The sequence below is a fragment of the Columba livia genome, chromosome 4, assembly GCF_036013475.1.
Source record: "Columba livia isolate bColLiv1 breed racing homer chromosome 4, bColLiv1.pat.W.v2, whole genome shotgun sequence".
Classification (NCBI taxonomy): domain Eukaryota; kingdom Metazoa; phylum Chordata; class Aves; order Columbiformes; family Columbidae; genus Columba; species Columba livia.
The window spans coordinates 53,744,413-53,762,427 of record NC_088605.1 but is presented as its reverse complement, the minus strand read 5'-3'; the positions used below and the strand labels follow the sequence as shown (position 1 = coordinate 53,762,427).

The window sequence follows — 18,015 nt, the reverse complement described above, 5'->3', positions numbered from 1 at the left end:
CCTCAACAACCTTGTGTCAAACCATTATGTGTCATGTGTATGCAAAGCAAATCTCAACTTTCTCTTTAACGACCCACAAATCTGCCCATGACCTTGTTCCCCTCACAGCATGAAGCCACCTGAACATCTCCAGTGCCTGGCATGAGGTCTGCAGCGAGTGCAAGAGGGACACATGAGTTTGTAATAAGACTTTGACACAAGCCAGTGTGTATTCTGCCAGTCCTGTCCTCAGCAGCAGCAGCTCCAGGCCAACTGCCCCACGAGCTGCAGCAGGATCCCTTGGCACAGGCTGAGAAATTCATGGTCACGCAGTGTCAAAAGCAAGATCAGGTAAAAACACTTGGTACTTGGGCAAAGAAAAGAGGAACAACTGCCTATCAAATTGACTGTCTGCATGTCAGGACATGTAATTGTCAGTTACCTTTTTTTTTTTTTTAAATTAAAAATTATACAAGACCCCAGTATGGTTAAATATTACAACTGATAATCCAGTCTCTCTTCTTCAGTGGTCTTTTACCAATCCATGGTTACCAAAGGCTATCTGTATTCATGCCAGGACATAATAGACTGATGGGATTTCAAAGAACAGCTGCACAATTTCATGACCAGAATCACTATCTTCAAACTATGTTTAAGAGTAAGCCAAATGCCACAGGCTCTAAGCTGACAGCAGAAGGCACTTCTAAACCAGCCCACCATTCTGCTAACAACAGCCCACACATGAGAGGTAGGGAGGACTGATTTGAAAATCACCCACCTGTCTTTTTGTTTTCCCCAAGTTACCAGCTCTGTCACTAATCAGCACTAATAAGATGTCAGTGTCACTCACTTGTCCACACTAGCAGGCAAGGCACAAGTATTACCAGTTTGTCACCCATGTTTGATAATTCTCCTGCAAGAGGCAACTGAGGAAATCACAAGACTAAAAAGCCAGGTGATTAGGAAATTCAAAGGGTTATGTACCTATGTGTACCATCCAATACACTTAGTTATTCAAGCATTGCTGCATAGTAGTTGTTCTGCCTCTTCAGGCATCCCAAACCAGCAGCCAGACACCACTCACCCCCTCAGTACCATCATTCAGCTCCTACCCAGCCTGCCCAAAAGGACCTGCACCTCAGAGCTCACCATGAGTTGTGTCTGAAGGCATGCCCAGAGGTGCCTGGTTTACAGCTCTACAGTTCAACCAAATGCTTAGCTGTCCTAAAAGGGCTTTGAAACCAGAGACCATACACCCAACAAGAAAGTAATTAATTGCCAAGGCCAGACTCCCACAGATTTAGCTAATGCTACTCTCCAACCGTTGACAGAGGAAAGTGAAAACAAGAAGGATGATCCTGTCTCCAAATAGATGAACACATCCCACCACTGCTGGCAGATGTATTTGCACAGCTTTTCTGTTTTGTTTGTTTGTACCTGGGTAACAGCTTAATGTAGAATAACCTTTCCAGGGCGTCCCCTGGGACCTGTGTTCACCAAGGCTACCTAACTCCTTGTGACATCACTGCTGGAAACTACGTCTGTTCCTCACAAGGTAGCAATAGCTCATTTCTGGAAAGCCTAACCTCTGTGTTGCTCATAATGCCCTAGCTGTTCAGGGTAGCCCACATCTCAGAGAAAATAAAACACCATCTCCTTCAGCTGAGCACCCACTGAAAAGCCAGAGACCTTTTGTCTCCCAGCCCCACAGGCTTCCTTGACTAGCGAAAAACTGGAAACAGTAAGATAATTTCTGAGCAAACATGTGGCTCAAAGCTACCCAGAGGTGGAAAAACTCAACTATAGCAAATCCCAACAGAAAGAAAAACCCAAATATTTCACATGTAGCAACAGGTACTCTAGCTGCTCACTTTCTGATCAGGTAATTTAAGCATGTATTTCATTAGTTAAATTCAAACTTTCCGATGAAGCATGGATACCTTGGAAAATGTGATGTAACCTTCCACTCAGACCCAGAAGTAGATACTACTTGACGAGCTTGTTTGCTTTGTCATCTGACCATAAAGTGCAAGCATTGTAGGATAAAAAATAATTAAAACTTGCAGCATAGCAGTAAGAAGGTGCAAATCTTTTCACCTTCAAATCACTTTGTAGCTTCAAGAATCTTAAGGCCTGAACAGACCAGTAGGTCACCTTGTCTGACCTCCTGTAGATCAGACCCTTAAATGGCACTGCTGCCTCAGGACTAAACTCAGCCAGTATTAGCTGACTGAGCCACTTTCCAGCAAGACAGCCAGTCAGCATTTTAAGAAAGCAAAGGAGTGGAAATCTGTCCTTTCCCTTTGATAGTTCCAGAGCTTTATTGCTCCTCTTAGGAACTGCAGCTTTGTTTTATCATTGCAGTTGCACGTTTTCAACTTCTACCCATTTGTTATTGCATTTCTCACCCTAGTTTAGTAAACTCGCTTTTCACAGAAGAAAACATATTCTAACACAGCCTCTCCTGGGACTTCTTCTGAAATAACTCAGTAGCATAAATTCTTCAGGTCCTCCCTAAAAGACATTTGCCTTCTTTCAAATCAGTCTAGCAACACTTTGCTGTATTGCCCCAATGTTTAGTATCCATTTTAAAACACAGGTATTAAAATTTCTGGGTTATTTCACTTAACAGTTTTGCCAATGCCAATATACAAGCTAAAAAGCAATTAAATACTCACATACCTATGTCTGATTTGCATACAGCCATTTCAAGGACTATTTTGCGTTCCTGACTCCCCTCCATCGAGACTGTCTTGCCATACCAGTCTCTCTTCACTGCCACAATTACTGTTCTATTACCTATTTACTTGCAGACTGTAAATAGAAATGCTGAGTTGCGGCTGTTTCTCACAACAGCCCTCAGCAGATAAGAATTCCTTAATAAATAGCTAGAATGAGGTCAGTTCACTCTTATCCTATCAGCTCGGAACAGCTAACTCCAGCAAATCACAAATTCCTGTGAAGTTTAGTACCTTTTGTTGCCCAAATCTACCACATTTGTACAACTACATTTTCGAGCCCTAGTGCTTCTGCTGAAGAAACACCACATGGGTTGTTTGCCGGCATTTGTTTCCTTTAAGCCATATTGACATATTGACATATAGGGTAAGGGTTAGGGTTAGGGTTTAGAGTTTAGGTTTAGGGTTAGGGGTTAGGGTTAGGGTTTAGGGTAAGGGTTAGGGGTTAGGCTTCTGGTTCGATTTGGAGGCTAGGGTTAGGGTTAAGGGTTAGCGTTAGGGTTAGGGTTGGGGTTAGGGTTAGGGTTAGAGGTTAGGTTTAGGGTTAGGGTTAGGGGTTAGGGTTAGTGTTAGGGGTTGGGGTTAGGGTTAGGGTTAGGCTTAGGTTTAGGTTTAGGATTAGGGTTAGGGTTAGTGGTTAGGGTTAGTGGTTAGGGGTTAGGGTTAGGGGTTAGGGTTGGGGTTTAGGGGTTAGGGTTAGCGTTAGAGTTAGGGTTAGGGTTGGGGTTAGAGTGTGGGATTGTAATTTCTTTTGAGGGGCTGCCTAGTTCTTCAGAAGCTAGGGTTTTTTTCTCCTTTTTTCCCTAGTTTCTCCTTCCTCTTTTTCTCCACCCTCCTTTTTCCTAGTTTATCCTTTTTCTTCAATTTTTTTTACTTCCTTTTTTCCTTCATTTCCCCCCCACCCTCCTTTTTTTTCTTAGCTTTTCCGTCCTTTTTTCCCCCTTGCTTTCCTAGTTTTTCCTTCCTTTCCCCTCCCTAGTTTTTCAGAGCCTTCCCACTTTCTGCTGCCATCTGATGGTGAAGTGTTATTCTTGTGTGCAAGGTTGGAAGATGAGGGTCCACTGCAACGTGCAGCGCTCCCTCATTTTCCACCAGAACTCTGCAGAGACCATGTTGCTGTGCAGCGGCCCAGGACATCCCTGTGGCTTGTGTAGAATAAAATTCTTTGTGCCATGTGTGTGTTCCCCTTTGAAATAAAGATGCGCTGCCTGGTGTTTCAGAGTTACGTATCGTCCCAGCTGTGATGAGTCTGTCCTCCCCACAGCTCACCATCGGTTCCATCACATCACTACAGCCTTGAGGAGGAATGGGGAGCCCTGGGGAGCCGAGACAAGTTTTGGGGAGTTGAGAGGAGCCCTGAGGAGGACAGGTGAGCCCTGGGGAGCTGGGGCAAGCCCTGGGGAGATGAGGGGAGCTTTGGGGAGCCATGCAAAGCCTTGTGGAGGCCTGGAGAGCCCAAGGGAGATGAAGGGAGCACTCAGGAGCCCTGGGGAGCTGAGGCAAGACCTAGGGAGAAGACCTGGGCTTCCTCTACAACTGTTACTTTCATAATTAGATAGTTCTGAATTTGTTTTTTCTCCCAGATGGGAACAGTGAAATGAGTGAAATCTTGGGACTGAATATTTTGTTCATAGCTGTTAAAGTTACACCCCAAATCTCAGGCTGTAATGTAAGTCAGTCAACTCACTACTCCCAAGTTTCTATTTAGATTATGAGGTCAGTCCCTTCACATCAATGAATTGATCAAAAGCCTAATCAAAATTTTCAAATGGTGGGGTTTTTTTCTGCTGACACTAGATTACATTACAACTTGAGGCATTACTGATTAAATATTGTGTAATAAATATTTAAATATTAAATATTAATATTAATTTTAAAATATTAAATATTGTGTAACCCTAACCCTAACTGGGAAAGTAATGGTGCCATGTCAAGGCATATCAAGGATAAGAGGGTCATTAGGGGCAGTCAACATGGCTTTGCCAAGGGGAAGTCGTGCTTGACCAACCTCATAGCCTTTTATGAGGACATAACGAGGTGGGTAGATGATGGCAGGGTGGTAGATGTGGTCTACCTTGGCTTCAGTAAAGCATTTGACACAGTCTCCCACAGCATTCTCATAGCTAAACTGAGGAAGCATGGTCTGGACAATCGGGTAGTGAGGTGGACTGCGAACTGGCTGAAGAAAAGAAGCCAGAGAGTTGTGGTCGATGGGTCAGAGTCCGTTTGGAGGCCTGTATCTAGTGGAGTGCCTCAAGGGTCGGTACTGGGGCCAGTACTGTTCAATATATTCATCAATGACTTGGATGAGGGACTAGAATGTACTATCACTAAGTTTGCTGATGACACCAAGCTGGGAGGAGTCGCTGACAGGCCAGAAGGCTGTGCTGCCATCCAGCGTGACCTGGACAGGCTGGAGAGTTGGGCAGGAAAAATTTAATTAAATATAACAAAGGCAAATGTAGAGTCTTACATCTGGGCAGGAATAACCCCAGGTTCCAGTATAAGTTGGAGAATGATCCATTAGACAGCAGTGTAGGGGAGAGGGATCTGGGGATCCTGGTGGGCAACAGGATGACCATGAGCCAGCACTGTGCCCTTGTGGCCAGGAAGGCCAATGGCATCCTGGGGTGTATTAGAAGGGGAGTGGTTAGTAGATCGAGAGAGGTTCTCCTTCCCCTCTACTCTGCCCTGGTGAGACAACACCTGGAATATTGTGTCCAGTTCTGGGCCCCTCAGTTCAAGAAGGACAGGGAACTGCTGGAGAGAGTCCAGCGCAAGGCAACAAAGATGATTAAGGGAGTGGAGCATCTCCCTTATGAGGAAAGGCTGAGGGATCTGGGTCTCTTTAGTTTGGAGGAGACTGAGGAGTGACCTCATTAATGTTTACAAATATATACAGGGTGAGTGTCAGGAGGATGGAGCCAGGCTCTTCTCAGTGACAAACAATGGTAGGACAAGGGGTAATGGGTTTAAGCTGGAACATAAGAGGTTCCACTTAAACTTGAGAAGAAACTTCTTCTCGGTGAGGGTAACGGAGCACTGGAACAAGCTGCCCAGGGGGGTTGTGGAGTCTCCTTCCCTGGAGACATTCAAAACCCGCCTGGACACGTTCCTGTGTAGCCTCATCTAGGTGCTCCTGCTCCAGCAGGGGGATTGGACTACATGATCTTTCGAGGTCCCTTCCAATCCCTAGCATTCTATGATTCTATGATCTAACTGTCTTACAGTCTATATAAATGTTTTGCCACTATACTTGCCTTCTAAGTAATCAGGAGAACTGAGAGGAAATAAGGTCACCTGGAAATAAAATAAGCTGTCCAATGGATCACCAGGGCTAGTTCTGAGTTCTGGAAGAAGCAGAACTGCACCGATGTCTACAGCGCACGCAGGACTGGCTCTTGTCAGCCTGGCTCTTACTGCCATCTACTGAGATACCAGTGTCTCTCCTGTAGCAAACAAATTATTTACGTTTGCTGCATTAGAGGGTAATGCAGGAGGTTATTTAGTAAGACTGATGAGCCTCAAGGGTATCAGAGGGGGGTGCCTAGAGTGCCAGACACCAGCCTGAGTAAACAGAGACCCTTGACTGGACTATGTTGGCCCACACTGAAGGTCAACAGCCACCCAACCCTGATCTGGGAGATTTTCTACCACTGCTCTTTTACATGAAACATGTCAAGAGGTGGGCAGCTCCTTCCTACTCCCACAGCTGTTCTGCCACTACTCCCCCTCCCACAGAAACTATAGGATGCTGCCAACTGGAAGCCATCATAACTGACTTGGCCAGTTGTTTTGGGACTCAGAAATACCACCTGCCAGGTTGACACAAGTCCATCCTATTTATGGATGAACCAACCACCCTTCACCAGCTCCTGTCTAAAAATATAGCAGCACTAAAAATATAAACATGTGTAATAAATAAGCAAATAGAGAAATAAATTTAAAAAAAGGCATTAGGGTTGTGGATTAAGCCAAAACTTGAGTCGAGAAGACACCGCCATTCTCCAGATTATGAGACGAAAAGTCTAGGATGAACAGAGTTGGACTGAAAACTCAGAAAGTGTTATTACTTGACTGAAATGAAAGAGCCAAGGCAATTCACATCAAAGCTGGAATTGCAACCCAAACGTGATCACCCCAGATTAAAACAGAGTTGTTCTGGACAGGAACATCGATGAAGCTACATCTTGTTTCTCCTCTACCAGAAGAGCTCTCCATCAAAACTTCTCCAGCAAATTGCACAGTAAGACATATATATCTGGCAGGCCATGCAGACAGGTAATGAGTGTCCAGCTCCAGAATGATAAACATCAGATGTGCCACTGTTATTTCATTGCTGTGCATGAGCATTTTAGGCCCAAACTACTCCTATCTCATTATGTAAATCATCTGTATTCTCCAGCCACTCCCGTTTCAGGTGTCTAATATTTTGTAGTGCAAACTCCTCACCTGTCAGAGTCTCTCACGACACCTCCAGTTCCACAAAACCACCATGGATATTTTTGTTATGTCACCAATTTGTCCTGACCCAGAGAATAAAACAAGGCACATCTGCTATGTTCTCATCACTGACCCTGAGTTCACTGGTTGGGGTCTTTACCCCACCTCTTAAGCACAGATAATTCTGTGCCCAGCTGCACCAGTGCAGGAGAGGGGTCTGTATTTCCTTCAGTTACAATTTCAGACTCGCATTTTATAAACAGAGAAGGAAACAAGCTGTTTTTCAGTTAACATTTTCAGGACCTGAAAATGACAATTCCAAAACCTCAACTTATTTCATGCTACTGCTTAAGAAAAGCAACCCAGGTCGCTACAACACTCAAAACAGCCTTTATTAGAATAATTACAACTGAAAGAAACATGGCACTTATATTTTCACAGCAGGACAAGCACCATAGGAAGTAAGGAGTTACAAAGCTGTAGTAACAGAGCTGGGGGAAAAAGAAATAAATAAATGAAAATTAAAGCTTTCTGCAGACATTGCAGCTGCTTCTACATGTAAATCACAGCTTTCTGGACAGCAGAGTGCAATGCAGAGGAAGCAGCAGCATCATCCTCTGCTCAGAGAACTGGGGGACTGTCACACCAAACACAGTATCGCCTAATTGTGTCCTAAGCCAGAGTGAAAGCAGAAAGTGAGGAAATGAAGGTGGGTTATTCGTTTGGTTCACAGTCCTGCTCTTTCAGCACAGCAGGTGGTTGATTGCCTCCGTTCAGACAGTGGCTGTGCAGTCACTGAGCCATCTGGGCCTCCATTGCCTGCGCTGTCCATTCTGGGGCTGTCTGACTTATCTTCTCCAGCAGATTGTTAACCTGGAAACACAGTGACTGGATCTGCTTGTCCCAAGTTGGCAAAGCTTCACGAGCTGAAAAACAAAACAAAAGAAAACACCAAATAAATCAAAATAAGTCTTAAGAATTCCCTTGCCTTTTCAACTGCAGCCTTTTATTCTGCCACTGCCCTCACCTACCTCGCTGAAGAAGCCTTCTTTGCAGCTACATCATGCTCATTTCTGTATTCAAAAGCTACAATGATTTTGGCTGTCCGTTACAAGCCTAACTCCTACATTGCAAAGTAGAAGTGAACAGAGAACTTCTTGGTGAACCTGTTCCTACGAGGCAACCAATGGAATAAATTCACACTTTCCTGTGGGTAAGAGAAGGTGGAGCAAGGAGGGAGGGTGGGCGAAGTGTGGTCCTCTGTTACAGTAAACCCTGCCGCCTCCTGGCCAGAGCAAGACACAGCAAGCTCACTTCAGACGAAAGGTACTAAGAAACTTAAATTTCCATAGGTTGTAAGGCAACAACTCAAAAAGCTTGCTCTGAAGGGTGCTAAAAAAAAATAAATTACCATGGTCAAACTTACTTTCAAAATGAACAATTCCATCAATCTGATCAATGAATCCATTCATGCGACCCTCCGTTATCATCTGAGAAGCTATCTTTTCTGCCTGAAACAATGAAGAAAGAAGCTAGAAACTTTTTCATTACAAAATAAGTTAAACATTATTAAGACTTAATAGTCCTTATGAGTCTTTCATCCTCTTCACACGTGGCAGGGAAAAAAGCTCTACAGAAAACACTAATTATGAAAGTTGTATCAGCAGCATCTAACTCCACTGTTGTTCACTCCACATCATGTACCTTTCCTTCTCATAAGATACGCTAGATATTTAGCCTTCCTCAAAACATGGAATACTTAATTATTATATTTAATGATTTCCTAATATTTAACCAATTTTCCTAATATTTACCACAGCTGTTTTCTCATGTCCCTAATATTCCTTCTTTTTACCCAATACGTAGAAAACTGGTACCTTGGCTGCAGGGATTTCTAGTAACGCTCCAAGCTCTTCAAAAGTAATGTTGTTGTAAAGTTTGCTTGCAGATAGTAAGTTGTGTTCAATAACAGCTCTGTCCAGGATACTGGAACCTTAGGGTTTGGATGAGAAAAAGAATCCATTACTGTAAGGCTAAAATACGTGGTTTATATTGTAGAGCAGATGGAAAATGCCTTTTTTTCCCCAAGGGTTATGTCTGCAGAAGGTCCAGATGCACCTGCCTTGCATCAGTTTATGGTAGACAGAAGAAAGTCAAAAAGAAATGGATGTCACGTGGTTGGTTTTAAGATAGGTGGCTTAAACCATGTTCTAATTTCTAGAATAATCATGTGGAGCCCTCTGTTTTGCTACAAGACCCAACATCAGAATTGAGGCAGTATGACCGCCTGTGACCAGTTCAAACTTGCTAAATGAATTTTTTTTTTTTTTTTCATTCATTACACATGTCAGGGGTCCAACAAATCTCTCTTTTACTGTGGCTGTAATTACCCTCATGTAATTTCTCTCTTCTTGATTTAGTAATTTAACTAATTTGACCTTTAACCTCCAGCTGAAGATAAGCGTATTATTAAATACCAACTAACTGACATTCTTTAACTCATAAAGACAAAGAGTATGGTTATAAATAAACAACACACAAACAAAGGAAAGGACTGCAGCTTATTGTTAATAAGAACCTTTAACCAGTTTTCACCTCTGCAATTACACAGTTGTTTATTTGTCCTTAATCAATGAGTATTGTTGAACAGGAAGATTTGCCTGATTGAGAGGTATTTCATGCTTCTTTATTTTTCCCCTTCAGTATTCTTCTAATTCAGAAAATTGAGACCAGTGTGTTTAGAATTCCAGTGAAGTTATTACTTCACATGATTTCTCACAGCTCAGAGGTTTCAGGAAGAACAAAGCCAGGAAGATGTCAGTGGAATGGATCAGAAAACAATTCAGAGACAGTGTGAGGTCCAAATCATTGCCTCACCATCTGTCAACAGTCAGAGAGCGGTTCAAATAAATTTACCATGCACGCAGACCATTTACAGCCTATGTGCATGTCACATGTTTCTGAGCATCCTGTTTAAAACACTGACTTAGAACTGGAGAAGCTCTAAAGGCCAGATACAAGGTTGGAAACACTGGGAAGCTGTCAATGAAGAGGACAAAGAAACCACATTTTTACAAGCTTCCAGAAGAGTATTTCAAAACCTTAGCAGCCAGTTAGAAAGAGGAACTATGGCTAAGAAGCTTTACTATTGAACCATACTCATGAGGGTAACTTTCTGGGAAATAACTTTTAAATAATCATATGGCAATACTAAATTCTTTTCCATCACACCTCTTGCTGCAATGTGCAAATCTGACTCCTGTGGATGAACACCTAACATTACAAGGTTTTAGAGAAATATGTACCATCAGCAGTAGTTGCTTTTTGGTGAGGCATTAGCATAGCTGCAAACTCTTGCAGTTGATTTCCACGGATAATTCTGTCAAGATACATTTTCTCCAGGATGCCATAGGCTGCAAGCTGCTGGCATCTCTCATCCTTGAAGAGTGTAGCAAGCATGCGGGAACGCTGTTGTCCTAGGAGAATCAAGAAAGATGCCCATAAATGATCACCAAATCATTGAACATTTACAGGTTGTCCTGGTTTTGTTAGAAAAAGACCGGTTCTCTTTTAGTGATTTTTCTTTCATCTGCGTTCTTCTAGGTGGCTGTACTTCTCTGAGTTTTAGCCTGCATATTTTTCCTAGGATGCTGTACTTGGTGCTGATAAGAAGACCAATGGAATGCTGAAGAAGCTCACATTTAGATTTATTACTATGGTAGCCAAGAAAGACTAATAAGTTTTCCCAGGTTCTGTTGTGAGAGGGGCGTGTTTAAGGAGGGGTGGATGGAACAGGTGACTAGAACTGAACGACTGAAGTATTCCATCCCAGAACCGTCATACCCCCTATATAAGAGAGTGATCAGGAGGGTCACTCTCTCTTCGACCATGGCCGGCATCTAGAGAGAACCCAGTCTGTCTGCCTGTGATCTACAGGCCTCAGGCCCTGCATCCCTGCAACCAGGTCCTGGTTTGCTGTGAAGTCCTGCCCATGGCTTCTGTGGGCCTGGCCTGCACCTGCTGGAGCCGCCAGCTCTGCACACCCAGCTCTGCTGCTGGAGTGACGCCAACTCCACATCGAGCATTTGAGATTGGTTTTGTATATTTTGTATACATTCTCTAATTATTAGTAGCATTAGTAAAACCCTTTAAAACTCTCCAACTGGAAGTCTAAGTCTCTCTTCCTTTCCCCTTATCTTCCCTATCATCTTTCAGATCTAAAGGAAAGGGGTGGTGGGAAGTGAGGGAGTAACAGGGAGCATCTGCCATGGTTTATTGCCACCTTGCCTTAAACTGTGACACAGGTAAACACGACAGTTATAATATTTTTTTTTCTCAATACATGCAATTAACCAACAAAGCTCTACCAAAGGAACTCAGTTGTGTTCAGTTCCAAAACACTGTTTGCCACTATCTCCTGCATCTTTAGCAGATGCCAGCTTATCACTGGCAAAGACACAGAAGTATTAATAATCCAATTCTGAGTTAACACTATGCTAATAAATAATTTTGACGCTGTGTTCACAATTTTGGATTCCTCACCAAGTCTTAGTGACAAGATCCCCCTTCCCACAAATAACGCACAAGCTGGCTTGCTTCAGGAGATAGGAAATCCCTATGTTGGGTCTTTTATACAAAAATGTAATGTGTGTTTTACCTGCTGATGCCAAAATAGTGCAATGCAAAGCATGCTTCAATGCCTCCAGTCGCTCAGTTTCATGGACTATGCTCTTATAGGACAGCTCATTGTATCTTTGGGCAGCCTCAATGAACTTTCTTCTGTAATCAAGAACTCGAGCATAGCAAACCTAGACAGAAAATACGTCTCATAGAAAGAAAACTAACAGCGGTGGCTTCGTAACACAGGTGTATAAGTTCCCACAGTATCAAGTGACCGCTTCAATAAATATTGCTCTAGTGCACCCTAGGGAAATCTGTGTCTTCAAACGATTAGCTTGACTTGGAAAGGCCTTGCTAAAGTATCACAGAAAGCATTTGAAAGGGTATTGCCCAACACTATTCATATGTTAAACATTGCAAATGTATAAATGCCATAAACTCAGTAAATGAAATATTGTACAGCTAATACTGTACTTATGTAAGCTTCCGCTTCACTACTGACACTGACAGCTAGCATTTAAGTAGCAATTCGTGTTTCCCTTTCAGTGCTGTAACACCTCATATTTCTCCTCCCCAGTCCTTTGTGCTTTTCTAATGCTTACAGTAAATATTTACACTTCCAACTGAGCACACACTTTAAAACATAGCACCAGGAGAGAAAAAAATAAAAGGGAAAACCAACAAACGAGCACCACTGCATCCTAAGTTACACCTCATGGCACACCCGCTTTATGCTGTAGAATTTGAAACACCACCACCACACTTGATTGGTGCTGTCATGCTATAGCTATGACTACTGATCCCAGTAACTAAAATGGTTTGAGAAATCATCATACAAACTATTTATACAGTAAACCCACAAACAAGCAGCAAAGTCAGTTACTTTACTACCTGAGACTTAACGCTACTTTCCTGGATAGTACTTATTATTTAAGTACAGGGTGAGAGGCCTTCTGTTGTCTCTAATATCAGACATGATTATTTTTCCTCTTACATTTACAAAGGCTGAGGCAATATTTTCAACAATATTTCAGAAGTTTTGAAGCCTATGATTTATTTTCAATCAGTAAAGCCAGCATTTAAGGAACCTTTACAAACTTTCCCCAAAATCATAACGAATGAGCTGTCTAATTATTGCTAAGATGTGGCTCTCAAGCTCCCAAGGCCATTTAGAAGCTTTTTCTCTTGGTCTCTTTTCTCATTACAACAGTTTTAGTGGCAGTGCACAGAAACATCTCAATGTGGCATGATTTCCCTTCAGAAAAAGAAGGCAATAAACTAAGATAGACAACCTTATAATGGATTTGCAGCTGTTCATTAGTTGATTCATTCTGAAGCAGGGAAGCTCTATTAATATAAGCTTCTGCTTGAACTGGGTCATCATCTTCCAGATACAGTCTGGCAATTTTCAGGTAGGTCTCCAGTTTATAATCTACATTGTACTGTCTGTAGAGAAACAGAAAAGCAAATGCTCAGAGTTGCTCCAAACTACCCTTGCTATTTTCTGTTCTAAACATATATAATGATTCTTAAGTACTTGGCAACTTTCACTTTACCCTGCTTTATTCTTCCCTAATTAATGCTCTCTTTCGAAATTAGTGCTTTCCGTTCAGGGTAAGGAAGTTTGAGATGAATGCCAATATAGACCTGGCTCCTACAAACACCAATACAAATAATGCTGTCCACCAAGACACAAACATGCACTCTAATAATCTGGTTTTAGTGGATTGGAAGTTTGCCATAAATGGTGAGCCACTTGAGTAAAAAAGCAAACTTGAATTGGACCAAATAAGTGCTAAATGGGCAAAACCTACAGCAATTCCTTCTACATGCATACAGAGAAACAGGTTAGAAAGGACAGCCAGAGAAAACTAACAGCAAGGGTTCTAGACTTAAAAAACAAACCCCAAACAAACAACGACAACCCCTCCCCAAAACCTCAACTGCATTTGTTAATATCCCTTTGCAAACTTGTGTCTTCAGGTTGAACTGTAAAGGCAAACACATGGAAGAACTGCCACCTTTCAAGAACCTTTTGTAACCTTAGAAGCATTTTTGTAAAATACCATGAAAAAAGCTGTTTATCAACAGACTAATAAATGGTGCAAAACTTCCAGTGCAGTATTTTGACCCACTGAACTGTTTACTTTAACACATGGTTTTAAAGCTACACTTCTGTCATCTGGCAGTAGTTCTGGCCCGAACTACTAAAACTCTGGGAAAATATGCAACCTCAAAATTATCACTTAGTGGTCTAGTTCAGTACAAAGGGAGTAAGCATATTTAACAACACAACCGTGTACTTACTTTTGCCCTGTTTCCAACGGGATCCCCACCAATACTTGTGCTGCATTCCTCCAGTCTTCTTCTTTCTCATAGATTGATGCAAGATGTTGCCTTATTGAAGCGACCTAAACAATAATAACATAAGTAGCAAACATTATAAAAGTTTAATAGTTCTGTATTAACATTCCCAGTATTTGTTCTTGTTCATGAACCCCCTCAACTGATACCCCAACTTCACAGATACGGCAACATACACATGTGCAACTCCTCCCACGCAAGGAGTCCTGTGTGGGACTCCCACATCAAGCTTTAAAACTGAGCTTTTTAAATCTGAGTACTGACTTGAAGCATTTCCACTTAAGCTTGTGACAAGTTAAATGAGTTTATCTTCAGGGAGCGTTAAGTAGCAACCTTTTCTAAAGCTTTGAAAAAGATGAAACAAGGTTTTTAAGAACTGGAGCACCAAGATTCATACGCTGTTTCTTGCAGTTATACCTCATACCATGCCTGTGAGATATGAATGAGGTGAACTATGACTAGATCTTAATGCAGAAAGTTCTACTTTGTAGAGCACCTGTCAACACGTGAAATATCCATGCATACAATCCAGGCTTTATACCCAAAAGTCTGGTTGAAAAAACAGGAAATCACCTGGTTTTTTAGGCTTAATTTATGCATAACCATCACAACATATAGGCGCGCATTCATTTAAGACTTAGAATAAAAACTGCTTTAAAAGACAAAAGGTAAAGAGAAGCAAATACAAATTGTGACAGAAACCGCCTTGCTTTTCTGCTCAAGTACTTGATCCTAAAGGCTTTTTTGTATAAACATCTTTTTTAAGAACTCCCAGACAATGGTGAATACTCGTACAACAAAACCAAGAACCAAATTGAAAAAGAATGGCAGTACATTCAGCAGGTAACTGTAGAATTGGGATTTCATGAAAACAATTTTTCTTTTTAAAATGGTTATAGCTTAAGTATATATATATACAAACAGATACTTATTTTGAAACAAAAACTATTTCTCAACATGCTTCTCTCCTCACATCACCTGGCTGTTCTATTATATGGGTAAGATGCAACACAATGAGTACAAGTCTGTCTCTCGACAGTGCCTCCAGTAGCTCAAGTATTGTTTCATTGTAAGAAGACATTTTCTGGTAGCGCAGGAACTACATGTCCAGCATCCAGATGAAGAGACAAAGTCTGTATTCTTTGCACAGTCCTATATACTCTGCATTTCACACAAGTTTTCACAAAATTGGACTCTAAACAGAAATGTCTGTTTCGAACAGCATTTTAAAGACTTGAAAATAGTCAGCACAGAAGAAAAAAAAAAACAAAACACAAAGCCAAGCCTGCAAACCAAAAATCCCTCATCATTTATCTCTCACCTGCTCTTCAAATGAAATAACTCTAGGCTGTATCTTTTCCAAGGTGAAGTGGTAAATTTCTTTGGCTGTGCTGTCAGGAAGACTTGGAAGATGAGTACAGAAATCTGTCAGCAGCTGACGTGAGATCACTAGACTGACATTCTCATTCACCACTTGTTCAGAGACACATGGAAGAAAAACACAAGATGGATACAATGCTTGTCAGTGTCTTCACTGAAAGTGATCATTTGCTCTCATGTTAAGTTTGAATATTTCAAGTTTTTAGATCTGTACCTAAGTGAAGGGGCTTTTTAGTTTGTTTTTAAAGTTATTTTTTTTTCTTGGAAATGGTGACACTAGAGGTCACCAGAGTTCTAACCCCTGACAGAAAATAATGCATTTCTCACTCTTATTTATAGTTTAGAAAGATGTTTCATTCTGAATCACTGTTCTCAACTACTGAAACATTTTGGACAAACTAAATCTTTAGGGTAAATTTCACCAAGTTTAATCTGAACTTAAAAATTACAACAGGTATAATTTATAGAGGTATTCAATAAGCCAAACATCCAAGCAACACAAACATACACAAAAAAATCCCTAACCATTTCTTCAAACTGACTTGAGACCAGGGAAGAAGGGAGTTGTTAGTTTAAACACCACTCAGCATGCAGCATTAATCTGAGCATCCAACAGAGATTGCTTCATGTTTTTACCTTCTGACACTGTCACACTGACAGGCTGGAAAGTTATAGTAACTTATAATGCTTATGAGTCAATTTTCCCTAAACTTCTGAATACGGCAGTGACGGTTCCTCTCCTAGTTGTGTTTGAGTTCCAATAGGAGTAAAATATAATGTATTTACACAACCTCATATACAGCTAACAAATATGCAAAACCACAGACCTCAGGCCTCTACTCAGTGTGCAAGCAATGATATCAGATGCACTTACTTGCTTCTACAAAAGCTTTCAAAGCTTCGAGTTGTTCTACATCTGACAGCTGAATGGCTTTTTCCAATATTTGGCGATATCTGTCCACAGATTAGGAAAAAAAAAAAAAATCACTCATAAGGCATATTTTTTTGCCTAACTAGTTCTGGTTTTCTGTTCATTTTCTATGGCAGAGCTCTCCTTTTGCTTATATTTGCTATACCTCTGAGGTGGCAATTTTCCAAAGTGTTTGCATTCAAATGTCAGGAACATTCACCTGGAATTGGTATCTGGCTCTTTTTCAATTCTATGGCTAGATTATCAGATAACATAGCTCATAATTTTGTTATCTATGAATACACATGCAATTTTGAAGGTTAAAAAACCCTAAACAAGTCCCTAGGATAGTGCGTAGAAAAAGTAATTAAAACCATATCTCTCATGAATTAAGATTAATAAAGTTAGTCAAACATTCAAAATGCCACATTCAATGAGAAATGGTGCTGGGAGTGGGCGGTAAAAATACGTTAAGTCCACTTGATATGAGCACAGGCACAGAATATGCGTTTTTAAGCACTTATTCCTGAAAAAATACCTACTTCAGTTTTCATGCTTCATAAAGCTTATTAAACTTTGCCTGGGCCTTAACCTCAGTGTTTGCAAGAGTAATGAAGTATTACATTCAAGTTGAAGCCATATTTTGAGGGGAATGCTTCGAAGTTTTCACGTGAAATTCCAAGAAAGAGGTGAAGCAGTTCCTCTGGAAAACAAACAACTGAGCTGGGGCTCAAGAATTTCAGTTGAACTGATCGACTTCTGACTGAACCCGCGGGGGGAAAGAAAAGCTACGTGATACATTGAACTGCGAGGAGCTCAAACCCCAAAGGTTTGACATCCAAAACACCCACCTAATGAAAAAATAGAAAAATTAATAATAGAGATAGCGACATATTTACAGCAGACAGGAGTGAGTGGTGGCCAAGAGCTCAGGCCCCGAGCGGGACCCTGCGCTGGGACACGGCCAGCGCAGAGCAAGCCGTCGCCAGAAACGAAAAAAGAACAAAAAAATTAAGAATCATAAGTGGTTGGGGTTTTTTGTTTGGTTGGTTTTCCGGCAAGAGCCTCCCCCCTCGCCCCGCCCAGGGCCATGCAGCCTCCCTTATAGCCCCCCAACGGCCCCTCACTGCCTCACCACGCCACGGGGAAGCCGGCGCCAGCACTCACTTGCCCGCCAGGTCCTTGTGGGAGCCGCTGGAGTTCATCAGCTGCGCCAAGTCCTGCCTCACCGCGGCCGCCATGTTCGCCGGCCCGCCGTCCCCGCCGCGCGCCCGCAGACCTCCTCCGACCATAGAGCGGGGCCGCCGGCAGGCTAGAAGGGCCCCCGCGCGGCGGCGGTCACGTGGCGGCGAGCGTCCCGCGCGGGCAGAGCCCTGCAGCGGGGATAAAAGCCAGGACGGACCCCCCAGCCGCCTCCTCCACGCAGCCGCGTGACGGCACGCGTAAAGTGTGTAGAGTGTATAAGTCTATAATCGCGCGTTGGCTGCGTGCGCGTGCCGGCGGGGGCTAGGCCGGGTCCTCCCTGAGTAGCGCGCGCGCGCCGACCCCGGAAGCGGGCGGCTCTGTGGGGCGGGCCCGGAA

The 18,015-nt window shown here is 42.4% G+C and overlaps 1 protein-coding gene across 3 annotated transcripts; it reads right to left on the bottom strand.

The window, feature by feature from the left end:
- Positions 1–7,527: 7,527 nt before the first annotated feature.
- COPS4 (COP9 signalosome subunit 4) lies at positions 7,528–17,958 on the bottom strand. 3 transcript variants are annotated; one of them, XM_065061790.1, is made up of 10 exons: positions 17,602–17,958; positions 16,399–16,478; positions 15,466–15,617; positions 14,088–14,191; positions 13,073–13,226; positions 11,818–11,968; positions 10,466–10,636; positions 9,038–9,153; positions 8,587–8,671; positions 7,528–8,086 (listed from the first exon to the last, which is right to left on the bottom strand). In XM_065061790.1, exons 1-10 carry the CDS (start codon positions 17,724–17,726, stop codon positions 7,953–7,955), a joined length of 1,272 nt encoding a protein of 423 aa, XP_064917862.1. In that variant the 5' UTR covers positions 17,727–17,958; the 3' UTR covers positions 7,528–7,952. The 3 variants fall into 3 exon arrangements, with proteins under 3 accessions (XP_064917862.1, XP_064917863.1, XP_064917864.1); XM_065061791.1 differs by having other exon boundaries at positions 17,570–17,724; XM_065061792.1 differs by lacking the exon at positions 16,399–16,478 and having other exon boundaries at positions 17,602–17,725.
- Between the last annotated feature and the right edge of the window lie 57 nt (positions 17,959–18,015).